The sequence below is a fragment of the Rattus norvegicus genome, chromosome 12 (assembly GCF_021556685.1).
Source record: "Rattus norvegicus strain SHRSP/BbbUtx chromosome 12, alternate assembly SHRSP_T2T, whole genome shotgun sequence".
NCBI lineage: Eukaryota > Metazoa > Chordata > Mammalia > Rodentia > Muridae > Rattus > Rattus norvegicus.
Window position 1 is genome coordinate 14110394 of NC_141545.1, and position 13790 is coordinate 14124183.

At 40.2% G+C, this 13790-nt stretch overlaps 1 protein-coding gene across 18 annotated transcripts in view; it reads right to left on the bottom strand.

The window, feature by feature from the left end:
- The window catches only part of Pan3 (poly(A) specific ribonuclease subunit PAN3), a 117173-nt gene that overhangs the window by 72611 nt on the left and 30772 nt on the right, over positions 1-13790 (bottom strand). For 10 of the 18 annotated variants that reach the window (XR_015634063.1, XR_015634062.1, XR_015634064.1 and 7 more), the window contains 1 exon segment: positions 9335-9496. The exons of the other annotated variants lie outside the window; for them this stretch is intronic. Coding sequence is in view for 7 of the 10 variants with exons in the window: in XM_087578721.1 (XP_087434847.1) it covers positions 9335-9496 (162 nt within the window). In the remaining 3 variants the exon portion in view is untranslated. 18 annotated transcript variants of the gene reach the window in all.

A 13790-nucleotide genomic window follows, 5' to 3' on the forward strand; every position in this document is an offset into this window, starting at 1 on the left:
CTTCCCATGTGTGTGAATGAAAATGTTATATGCTTGCCAACTAACATGCCCTCCTTATCATTAATTTTCTAAATTGCCTTTGGGTATGGTATTTATCACAGTAACAAAAAGGTAACTAATACAAATGTCATTAATTTCTGACCAGTAGGTAGCCTCATCAAATTTACACACACACACAAACACACACACACACACTATTTATATATATATATATATACACACACACACACATATACATACATATATACACACATACATACATACATACATATATGTATGTATGTATGTATGTGTATGTATGTATATATGTATGTATGTTAACACTGTCGCTGTCTTCAGACACACCAGAAAAGGGAAGCCGGTTCCATTACAGATGGTTGTGTGCCACCATGTGGTTGCTGGGAATTGAACTCAGGATCTCTGGAAGAGCAGTCAGTGCTCTAACCACTGAGCCATCTCTCCAGCCCCCTCAAAATTATTTTCAAGTGACTGGTGAAAGTGCGGACCTAAGCTATGGTAGGAATGAAAGGCATGAAAGTAGCTCATACAAATAGGAACCAGGCCCCCAAATCTGCTGCCAGTTGCCTAGACATATGAACCCTTTCCTTACGTAGTAGCCTTTCTTTCCGACTACTAAGATAATAGAAGACAAACATGGTGTTTAGAAGGAAGAAATCTTTCCATAGGAAGAAGTCCTTGAAAAGCCAAATGAAAGATTTGCAAACAGAAAAGACAAATTCCAAGGCACACACACTGTACAAGGAGAGAGCACAAACCGTAAGCAAAGGGTCTGAGTTTTACAGGTCCAGCGGCCATTACTTACCAGGAAACACCAAGCTGGGTAGAGTCAGGAAAATGAAATGGGTGAGGCAGAAAGGGTGTTGAGGGGATGGAGGCAGAGAGCTCTGCACTCACTTTAAGGCCACTGCAGTTCTCTAATTCTCCAGAGTCCCAAGGAACCTTAATCTAATAATATATAACCTACTGTAAGCAAAGTCTTACATTTATTACAATCCACTCCATCAAAATCTACAATGTTCCCATTCCTGGATCCTAAGGATGTTTAAACCTAAAGTCGCACTAGAGCCTAGTGAGGAACTGAAGAGCTACCTAAGCATCTAAGGAGCTTCCAAAACTTCTCCGAGCCAGAGAACCGAAACCCAGTCTTTGAGTTTTTAAAATTACATCATCAAGGCTTTGGTCGGTGTTAATAATTTTTTAAAATTCTTAAATTTACACAAATTCTATGAATTCCAGATCAATAGTCCCAACCCTTGCTTCCTTAGAGCAGAAACTAAACACAAAGCAAAAGCACATTTCCTCATAGGTTTTACACCGCCTATCCTCAACAGGAAGCTGGCTCTTGAGGTTTCTTGGTACAGCAGACAGCAGTCTTTGGTAACTATTTTCATGTAAAGCTGAAAGATGATACACTACTAAAATTAAAATGATTCCTTACAAAGTTCTAAAATCTATGTTAAGTAACAGTTAGGCGCTATTACCAACTCCACTTCTTCCAAGCAGCCAGAAGAACAAAGTACTAACTTTTTAATTCTCTAATCTTTGCTTCCTTGTCCTAGCAATCCGTGGCCTCATGTACTGTCCCTCTAATACTGTTTCTAAATTACATCTAAGTCTCTCTCCTGGAAGATAAGCCCGTCTATCGTCCACTTGTACTCTATAGATTCCCATTTTCTCCTAACCATACCTTTCCTTCCTGAGGCCACGTTAGCTCTGTCCTTGATGTCCTCAAGTTCACCCTGGCTAATTAATGCAGCAGTCACTGGACGAGGGCGGAGGGGGTTGAACTGGGGGATACAGGGAATAGGGGGGTGTGCGTGTATCGCCTCATGATTGCCAATTCAAGGCCAAGTCTGGCAATGAACTATTTCTACAAAGGACCATGTAGGCTTTTATGGCCTTTGTTGTTATGGTGTCTACATCCTTTCCCATGCCCTAAAGGCCAAGCAGAAGGCTGCTCCTCATCCTCCACAGCCTCCTAACCACCTCCATTCCTCATTCTGAGAATCATCTGCTTCGTTCTTATGGCATGGCCAGCTCCGATTAACAAGGGAAGGATACTCCCCAGAAAGAGAGACTACAAGTAAAGCAGTAAAGACAGCAGATCAGCTTCAGGGCAACAGCAACCATCAGCACACGTGGGCATTGTGGCATCGTGCAGATCATGGGGATCAATGGCCAGGGGCAGGATGTGTCTCACTCCCCTTATGCAGCCAAACCCGACAGTGTTCATGCATTTCATCATTTTACCAGGTAAGCTACTATCGCAGTAATGCGCAAAACTTCCAGTTCAGAACTCTTTTAAAACTTCTGAGGCAGAAAGAGTGTGGTTTTAATACATCAGTACTTTTGGGCAAATTCTAATCTCTAATACCACAAAAACTTTGTAGAACTTTACATCTCTCAATCCTGTCATTCAAGCAGGCACCAGGTCACCAAACACACGGGTGGCACACACCCATACATGCAGACAACCAACCAGACACATAAACTGTATCTTTAAAAACTAAAATAAAGCAATGAGGTATGAAGAACAAGACCAACATCAACTTCTGTCTCCATAAGCACACACATAGGTCTGTGTGCTCATGAGTGCGTAACACACACACCTATGTATGCATAGGGTTTTAGAATAACTGCTAAGAAAGTACACACTGCTCAGTAAAAGAAAAGTGATGTTTACAGATGACCAAAATACTCGGAGAATAAACAAAAGCAAAGTATCAAATAGTATACAATCCAATGGAAAAGAACAAGCAGATTAAAGAAAATCATGCAAAAACAGAAAAACTTTTATCGAAGCACTACTGGAGAACAGTGAAATACTATTTCCTACAGACACTTAAATAGTGCTCACAGGAAGGCCAGTTAACACCATCTCCTAAGAGAAAAGAAACATTTTCAGGTTCCACTTACAATGATACAGGGTAACACAGCTACAGAGACTCAGTAACATGTTACAGGGTGTGTGTTTTATGAACCACCTTCCTTCCAAGAAAAGCAAGAGTCCATCCTAGAAAAATACAATGTATGTAGACAGATGGAGAGGGCAGCAACAGATCTTAAAGCATCCAGTAATCCAGTACAGTGTTCAGACACTTACGTGAAAGGTATAAATAGGTCAGAAATCATGAAAAAGAGAAACAGAAGAGGTACCACAAGCAGACTATCAAAGAGCAGGGATAAAAGCAGACAGTATAAGAAAAATCTCAGGATTTAGATCTTGATGAATTAAAACTGGGTTTATTTCTAAAGCAGTTTTCCATTTGTCAAATGGGGAGAACTTGACTGTTATATTTAATACAATAGTAGCATATACTGTCCAGTTTTTCATCCCTCAGTTAATCGGCAGGAATTCCTCGGTAGTTCTCATCCCCTAAAAAGTGGTGCATGCACAGCACTTGAAGGCAAACATTTAGTTTTGCCAGGTGTAGTTGTGCATAGCTTTAATCCCAGCACCCGAGTCCTGTGCCCCTCTCAATACCCAACCCACGCTGTGTACCTATCTCAATGCCCAACAGGTTCAGGGTTGGGACAGCCAAGGGTGAGCAAAAAATAAAAAAAGATTACAGACCAAAAGAAGCTGGGCTTGGTGGCACTGGCCTTCATCACAACACTTGGGAAGCAGGGACAGGTGACTTTCTATGAGTTCAAAGTCAACCTGGCCTACATAACCAATTCCAGGACAGTTAGAGATACAGAAGAGAGATCCTGCTCCCTAAAAATGTTAATAACAATAACAATAACAAAGAAAGAAAGAATGAGTAACAAAGTACCAACACAATACAACTTTGTCAAGGCTGTCACTTACTAGCTTAAATTTGGTCACCAAGATGGACGTCAGGTAGCACAAAGGAAAGCTGAAAAGAAACTGAAGAGGATGAGGAGAATTACAGAATTTTCATGAGTAATTCAAATCTGTAGACCTGCCCAAAAAGTAAGTGGCCATGCCAACCCAAGCCTGGGACCCATGTGTTCTTCAAACAAGGCAGCAAGTTTTAAGTTCCCACACAAGAACTTCAAAAGGGAAAGGAGAAGAAAAAGCTTTACAGTGAAACAACAGGAACCTGAGGACAAACTAAGTATAATTAATGAACAAGAAACATGGGCAGAAAGGAAAATAGAAACACAAAAACTGAACTACTGTGAACGTCAGCTGGTTTGAGGTGTGACAGTATCATTTACCTCCTGAATATCTGTGTGTGTGTGTGTGTGTGTGTGTGTGTGTGTGTGTGTGTGTGTGTGTGTGTGTTGGGGGGTGGGAGTGGGGTCGTCACTCTAAGGTCTAATTGAAAGGCAGTGTCCCGTCCTAGCTGGCAGTGGAACCAGCTACTCTATCTAAGCAGTGGTTCTGATCTCCCAAACACTGCTACCCTCTGATGCAGTTCCTCATGCTACGGTGACCAAGCACAAAACCACTTTGTAGCTGCTTTACAATTATAATTTTGTCACTGTTATGAGTCCTAAACATGTGACATGCAGATGGTCTTAGGGACCCCTGTGACAGCGTCACTCAACCCCAGGCTGAGAACTGCTGCTCTAGAGTCTTTTCTCACACAGACAAAAGCCAGATAAACCTGAACATGTGGAGAAAAGAAAAAGGCAACTTCAACAGGAAAAGTATTCACGAGCCTTGCTGAGAGGTGTTTGAATTTTATTCTCAAATGGGGGTGGGGGTAAAAAAAAAAAAAAAAAGGAGGAGGAGACGAAAAACACAGAGAAATGATGATGAGGTTGATGGCGTAAGTGTGAAGTAAAGAGATGCAGTGGAAAGTAGTCAATCTTGAAAGATTAAGCACACAGGCTTTAAAGAAAGATGAGGAAATATAAGCAAAGCTTCTGGGAGATAAAAGATGAACAAGCAAATGGAGCCACTGGCAAAGTCCCCTAATGGAAATCTTTTAAAGGAGAGGGTCTGGGCAATCAGGAAGAATTAAATACACTTAATTTAAAAAAATCACAAATTAACAAGTTGAAAGTTGGCCAGATAAGTATAATTGAAAATCTGCTAATTAGGCTATTATTTTTGCCATGTTGACTCTGGAACAGTCAGTTTCTTTCAAAACAGGTATAGTACACCCTATGCCTTCTCTTCTGATTCTAACTACACCTCTTATTAAACTCAAATTAAATCACCATAAGTTTAAAATCATTGCTACGGAAAATAACTGACTGACTGGTGAGATTACCATAGAAAGTAACAAGAGTTTGGCTTTTCTACCTCTTTGGCTTCACTGGGCATGTGGGCAAGAAGACCATAAATTTATATTTCTACCATCCTTCACTCAACTGGAGAGATGACTCCCGGCTGCTCTTCCAGAGGACCTAAGCTCAGTTTCCGGTACCCACAAAAAAATGGTTCTCAATTGTCTGTAGCTCTAGCTTTTAGGATCTGCGATGCCCTGTTCTGGCCTCTATGAGCATTGGCAAGCACACAGTACATACACATACATGCAGGCACAACCCATATAACAGTTTTTAAATGAAGGGAACTAGAAAGATGGCTCAAATTTAAAAACACTGCTCTTAAGAAAGACACAAGTTGGTTCCCAGAACCAAGATAGCCATCCAGAACTCCAAGGAATACAGCTCGAGGCACCAGATATACTACATACCAACTTATACACATACGAACATACATACGTGCGTGTGCGTGTACTTGTACAGACAGACAGACAGACAGACAGACAGACAGACACACACACACACACACACACACACACACACACACACACACACACAGTGGAACACACCCAAAAGATAAAGAGATGTACTTAAAAAAACAAACCCAAAACCCCTTCTGGACAAGGCAAGGCTACTCACAAATTCAATGCAGCTATGACTACCCACACAAGACTGTACCTGCTAACATTTCAGCAAGGATGAGGAAAGGGCTCAGGAGTCCCCACTCCTTCCTGAGGAACTACTGGCAGCTGGTGATTACTGGAGAAAGAACTGTCATTTTCTTCAGTGATGTAGCCACTGAGAAGTAGGACTGTGCCAGTCAATGAGCACCCAGTCATGCTCAAGCCAGCAATTCCAACTAAACTCAATGGCTCACAACAGAAAAGACATGGAAAGTGAGAGGAGACTATTGGAAAAGAGGGGTTCAATGGAAGAAGAGACAGTAACAGGAGTAAAAGTCACTTAAAATTCACTATATACATGCATAAAACTATCGAAGAATAAATAAGTTAATTAAGTTGAAAACAAAGCCTCAAAACAGAGATGTCATTGTTAATGTTTAACTGGTTTTCGTAAGTGTAAAAAAAAAAAAAAAAAAAACCAAGTTGTAAAGTCAAGATCAATAAATCAATGAAAAGAAATGTTTAAAAATCTCAGGAAGATACCTTGATGTCATTTCAATAAATCACAAGAAAAAGGTCACTTTTACTCCCCTCTTTCCTGCCCCTTCTCTCTGCAGCCCCCACCCCTTCCCTCCACGTGCCCATGGTCGGCCTCCTTTCCTCTCCTCTCCTCTCCTCTCCTCTCCTCTCCTCTCCTCTCCTCTCATTAAACCTCTCCACATGGAGAAAGGAAAGGAAAAGAAAAGCGAGAAGAGGAGATGAGAGGAGAGGAGGGGAGGGGAGGGGAGGGGAGGGGAGGGGAGGTGAAGAGAAGAGAAGAGAAGAGAAGAGAAGAGAAGAGAAGAGAAGAGAAGAGAAGGAGAAGAGAAGCAAAAGGTCTAGCTTTTCAGATGGCACAAATTATGCCTAAGCTATAGTCCTATGTAGTAAACTCTAATCACTAGCATTCTCAAAGTGAAGTTCCCTGGCAGAAGCTCAGATACACAGTTACATACACAATTATCCTGCTAATTCAGAGACAATAGTGAAAGCAGAGAGCTGCTTTCTTTTTTTTTTTTTTTTTGGTTCTTTTTTTTTTTTTCGGAGCTGGGGACCGAACCCAGGGCCTTGCGCTTCCTAGGTAAGCGCTCTACCACTGAGCTAAATCCCCAGCCCCGAGAGTTGCTTTCTTACCAAGTCTGAAAAGCACGCGTTCTAACCTCTCTGCTGACTCTTTATACTCTTACTTTACTTCTCTCTGATGGTTCAGCTTCTTCGCTGAACTATAATACTCATGCCATAAACATTTAACCGAAAGACAATAAATGCAAAAACAGAGTATCAAGGTTACCACCTGAGATATGGCTAAAAATTTTTAGTAAAATATAAATAAACTTTTAAAGTGACCTTAGAATGAGAAGATCTAATAGTTTAAAAATGAAACAAAAACACAAATAATGAATCTGGATATAAAATTGTTTTAAAATTTTTATGTCAAAAATATAAAACCATAGTAACAGGTCCCAAAATGGTATGGAATTTATTTCTATGATTAAAAAAAAAAAAAAAAAAACACAGTGCAATGACCACCTTGGCTCAGAACTACTACAGGCTCCTGGTTTAGGATTCACAGGTACAGTAATGAGACCAGATGAGTTTCGTCAGGAGTTCAGCATGTTACTCAGTGGGAGGCGTTTTCAAGCTTATAAGTTCTGAGTTGGGAGGACATTTCCCATGCTTTAAAAGAAATATGAAGCATAAAGTCACAACATTGGAAATATGTCAGGATCAGATGACTGGGATTCCAGTTTTCACACGTTAATGACAATTTTTATTCATTTGTTTGTTTAAGAGAGTGTTGGACACCGTGGAGACAGTTATAGATGGTTGTGAGCAGCCAATGTTCTGCTCTCTTAACCTCAGAGTCCCCTCTCTAGCACAAACTGTTTTTACTAGCAATTTTAAGAACTGTACCTCAAATACGCACTCTCTTACTAACCTATTGTTTTACTTACACCTTTACCTGAGAAAAGACACTCGGAACACATGCAGTGAAAGAACCAAGGGAGCTGAACCTTGGCTTTGTCAGGGTCCCACCCCACTTAGCTGGCTGGCCCAGCAGATTTTCAGAACTCCATTTTAAAACAGAAAAACATTTGTAATAAGCCAAACAAAATGGCATTTTGTACAGATCTCAGAGAAGAAAATTTTGTTGAAACTTATTAATATATGAATATAGCATTCATCACATAATTGAAACATTTCAACAAAATTGTTTTAATATGATTTTCTGAAACTCTCTGGTTGATTGGCTTTCTTTAACTTTAAAGTTTCCATTAGGGAAAATACCACACTTTGAGATATTTTCTGCAATAAATTATTCTTATGCCAAAGTCAACATAGTTATGGCTACTAAGTTAATATTACCAAGTAAAATGCTATAGGATCAAATTTAAAAACAGAAGTGAAACCAAGTTATTAAGATTGTATTATCTTTTGTATAAAACATGTTGGGTTTGAAGCTAATAATACATTTAAATACTAATTAAACCAAAATCTGGAAGGAAAAACAAATTTCTAACTAAAATTATGATTAACAGTACTATCCCTACCATATAACTTCCACTTTTTAAGAATGAAACCGTAAGTCAGGCAGTAGTAGCATACGCCTTCAATCCCAGCACTGGGTGGTAGAGGCAGGCAGATTTCTATGAGTTCAAGAATAACCCAGTCTACAGAGCGAGGTCCAGGACTGGATAAGGAGCTGGGTTTGACTCCCTAATACCAAGAAACAGGAAAATAAAATATATACCTTCAAATAAAATTGAAAAGAAAAAAGGTAATATAAAAATCAAGAAATAGAGCTGACAAGATGGCTCAGTGAGTAAGGATACTCAGTGAGTAAGGATACTTGCTGCTGAGCCTAAGAATATGAATTTGATTCCTTGGACCCACATGGTAGGCTCCATGGGTTGTCCTCTGGCCTACATGTGTGCTCTATGACATACACATATACACATGAACACATGTGTAGCTCACAAGTCAATGCAAAAATTAAAAAAAAAGAAAAAGAAAAGAAAAAAGCAAGTAAAGTTTCCCAAGCAGGAGGAGGAGGAGGAAAAGGAGGAGGAACAGAAGGAGGAAGAAAACAAGGAGGAGGAAGAGGGAGGGAAGAAGAGGAGGAAGAAGAGGAGACAAAGAAGAAAAAGAAGAAGGCCAAACAAATATATCATCTGTGAGGCACAGACTGTGGCACGCTCTTCACAGAGGCAGGTGGATCTTTGAGTTCAGGGTCAGCCTGGTCTACCGAGCAAGTTCCAGGACACCAGGACTACAGAGAGAATCCCTGTGTCATACCAAACAAAACTCATCTATAATGGCTCGTTAATAGACTACTAACCTTGCTTGACTTTACATTTAATGACTTAAGTGTATTAACTAGGCCAGCCCATCTTTTCATATCCACCAGCCCAGTCAAAGAAACCAAGAATCACTTTCAAAATATGTCTAAGAAAAATTATTTTTACCTGTAAATTGTTTTCTGTGACTCTGTTCCACCAAACCATATTGATGGGTACTCCTGATTTACACCTGTCAGCAAGGCAGCCAATAGGGTTCTTTGCTTTTCGTGCCTTGGATCCCATCGGAACTAGCCTCTCCTCCAGCATCCCCAGGCGATACTTCCTTGGCTAGGAGAAAGAAGGAAAGAAACCGAGCCACTCCTAACATCCCCACACTAATCTAACCTAGTATGATCAAAGTACAGGATATGTTAGGAAGGGGGATAGGAAACAAGTAAAATCGCTAAGAATGTTCCAAGTTTATAACCACCCACCATCTCCCACCCTCACCAGACCGCTCTAATATAATCCACAGCACTCAAAGGCTGAACAATGTTACATAAATAACCAATGATGTAGGGAATTATCTGATCTTATAACTTCACGAATAGAAATTAACTTAGCAAGGTGAATGCTTTACATAACCTCCCAATGAACTTACCTATTCTCACTGAAATAGGGAAAAATGGTTTCAGGGGCACAAAGTAGAGATTAAAAAAACAACTCTGCAATCTTCTTCAGCAACTCCTCTCACTATCTTATTTCCTGCTGAGAACTACTCCAATTAAAGGAAGCAACTGATCGCTAATAATCTTGTAAATTGTTTTAATTCTGTGAACGATAGGCTGGAATATAGCAATCACTCTAAAACAGGCAAAGTAAGATACTGAAAGAACTGAAATAATACAGTCTAATAATACAGTACAATAAGAACAAAAATTACTTTTTTATTTCAGTAACCTGAAGAGACTAATAATGAATAAACTGTGCAACAAAATAGCAAATTGTTATTAACAATTCACTTGTTAACACACTAGTAAAGTTAGTACACCATCCTCACAGCAGCCAGCAGAGCTGTACGAGATGTTCGAGCCTACCATTATCCCTTAATTATAACAAGTACAAACTACATTCAATGAACCTTAAAGGTAACATGTGCATAAATACAACTTACATAAACATGTACATGTATGCGTGTCCCCTTAAAAAACTGACATAAGATCTACATACTTACTGACTGCGATGCCCTGACATGTAATGTACTAAGAGTACTAAAAATCATTGGGCTGCAACATCAAGGGGAGAGTTTTTATTTTTAAATCTAATATAAAGGGAACATATTTTGCTGTGAATGCTGGGGCAAAATCCTATAATCCCAGCACTCAAAAGGCTGAAGTAGAAGTATTCTTAATCCTGGGCCAGCCCAAACTTCACAGCAAAATTGACCTTAAAAGAAGTTGAGAGAGACTGGAGAGCTCTGGCTGAATGGTTAACAGCACTGGCTGCTCTTTCAAAAGACCCAGGTTCAATCTCCAACACCCATGTGGCACCTTACATACATCTGTATGTAACTCCAGTTCCAGGGGCTCTAACACTCTTTTCTGACCTCTACAGGTACCAGACCCACACACACACACTGTGCACATACATACATGCAGCCACACACACTGACACAGAAAATAAAATTTAAAAGGACAGGGATACAATCAGCAATTCAAAAAAAAAAAAAATACACAATTTCTAAATTTCCAAACCCTGGAAATGCCTATTGAAATTATTCTATGTAACACAGTTCTCTTCATAAGACCTATACTAATAAGATGAATAAAAGCTAATTAAGCTTGAATTAAGAAAGAACCTACCCAATAATCTGAACAATAGAGGTTTATGACGCTAAAGCAGCTCCTTGCAAGTCTAAAGCAGAGAGAAGGTCTCTGGGTGAGAACACTCCATGTGCTTCATGGCTTATGCCACAATCACATTTTAATTGGAACAATTTTAAAGCAAAGTATTTGGACATCATAACTCCTTGGAAAAAGTTAAGATTAAACTCATACATTTTTGGTGTTCAAATCAATTACTGTAAGGCTTTGATATATAGTGAAAATAACCTTAATAAAACATTTACTATTAAAACTGTATTTTAGAAAATCCTGGGATATAAATTCTTCTACCTCTATCACAAATATTAAAATATCAAAAGCCGATTAAAATCACAGTGGAGTGAGGGGTTAAGAGCTCTGGCGGCTTTTCCAAAGATTCTGGGTTCGGTTCTCAGCACCCACCACCATGTGCAGCTCCGGTTCCAGGACTTCTGATCCCCTCTTCTGGGTTCCACAGACGCTGCACATACAAGGTGCAGACATACACACAGGCACAACACTTCTGCACATAGCAAGCAATTGTTTTAGAAGTCACAACTGGCCAAAACACTTAGACAAAGATATTTCAATTCTAACTATATACTGAAATTATATATATATATATATATATATATATATATATATATATATATAAAACTTTAAATGTTCTACAGCAATTTAAATTCAGTTTCTTTTTGATCCAGTTGAAACAGTCAGTGTAATTTAGCTTCCATGTCACACACTAGTAATATAGAAAACAATTACATCATCTTTTGTTGACAACAATTCTCATTAATTATTTCTTGGTTTTTCCAAACAATTCTTACTCCTTTCCCTCTCTTCCATACCCAGTGCCTGCAACTAAAGAGATCTGTGAAGAGGAGCCACAATAGACACAAGCTCTTCAAATAAGCAGCCCTCGAGCTGCACGGTTCTTCAGGACACTAAAGGTCTAAAGCAGAACCATCATTTAAAATAACAGAAGCTCGCACAGGCCTTTAGTCTCAGCAGCTGGGAGGCAGTCAGAGCTACATTACATAGTGAAACCCTAGGAGGAGAGGGAGAGAGAAAGGAGGAGAGGGAGAGGGAAGGAGGAAAGAGACAGGAAGAGAGACAGAGCAGAGACAGAGAGAGGGGTGGAGAGGGAGAAAGGCAACAGGGAACAAAGTCACATAGCAAAATGACATTCAAAAACGTGGCAGCAACAAGGAGCATGAAGGTATAGCAAAGAAAAAAAGAAGAGTATGGGAGAAATAAAGAGGACCTTATATACAAGCCTCACTGCACAGAACAAAACCACAAGAATGTTTCATCTGTAAGCTAATTTCAGCTGGGTGAGTACTAGAAAAAATAAATTACAAGTGAACATCTGAGAAAAGACTTTGTGTTGGGAACAACATATTGTAGGTGCTTAGAATACAATGCCGCGCACACATGTTCCTTTCCTTGAACAGGGGTTGTAGTCTAGGAGGCTCCACAGGGACGTCTAACTCACTGCCACAGTACAGTAACACACACATGACTGAGGTCCAAGAGAGCAGAGACAAGCACTTCACAAGTAGGCAAGTGCCTAAGCAGATGTTTAAGGCAGACTGAGTGTGCCAGACCAGGAGAAAATGAGGGAAAGTGGGCTGAGGAAGGGAGACAGCGTCCTCCGGGTGTGCGCTGACTGAGACTGTATCTGAAGTAGGGAATGGAGGCCTGGGGAAACGCAACTGAAGATCAAAGCAGGGTAGCACTGAGTTCCCATATCACCAGACCACTCAAGAGAGACATAGATGGAAGCTTGAGAACAGTAACAAAACATTTATTGTTTCATAACCTATGCTAACCATTTTGCGCCTCAATCGGCAAAGAGAGAATTGGCAGAAGTAGCTGCATTTCAGAAATGGGGTTCTACAGCGGTTTGGAGGAGGTACAGGCCTGAAGCAAGTGACAAATGACTGGACTCTGGAAAAGAGGTCTAGGCCAAGCTTTCTCAAACTCAGCACCACACCCTGGACTAATCTTCACAGCGGGCTGTCCCAAGCCTTATTTCTAAGGCTTATGTATCGTCTTCCCTAGTAGACTCCAACAGCAGCACTATCTCCGCATTATCACACAAAACTCTCCAGGACTCGCCACACAGGGTGCCACGCCTCTAGCTAAGTGGTACAACATGGGACAAATGTAATAAATTCAGAGTGCAAAGGGACTGGTAGGCTAAAAACTACTGACTAGCTGAAAGAGAGACTAACAGGAAAACATAATCAAGTGGGTGAGGAGGAAGAAGGGAGGGAAACAAATGTTATGTGAATTTTCCTTCAGCACAAGGCAAACATACCTCTCTCCTTCCCCTTAGTTTTTAAAACCCTCAGACAGGCATTGAAAATTGCAAAAAAAAAAAAAAAAAAAAAAAAAAAGAAGCCAAGACTTGTGCTGATCTTGTCTCCAGCAGGCTGCGCACCACTGTCTTACTATTTTGAAATGGGGACCTGTTATGCCCTCTAACAAACAGCTTCTCCCCTCTGTTGCCCAGCAAGCCAGCACAGAGCAGAGCCCCCAGTGTCCTTGTGCTGGGGTCAGACACCCAGTACTGCCTACAACATCCTACTCTTTCCTACTCTTTCCTTTCCCCTCACTCCACCCACTCTAAGACACACATTCTTTTTAACCTGGAGTCTCAAGATTGTCTACAAAGATGACTGACTTTTATAGCTTACAAAATTTAAGAGTTAAGACAGACAGTGGTAGCTGAACACTGCCTTACTTTTTTGTCAGGATTTAGTTTTAAAGGCATC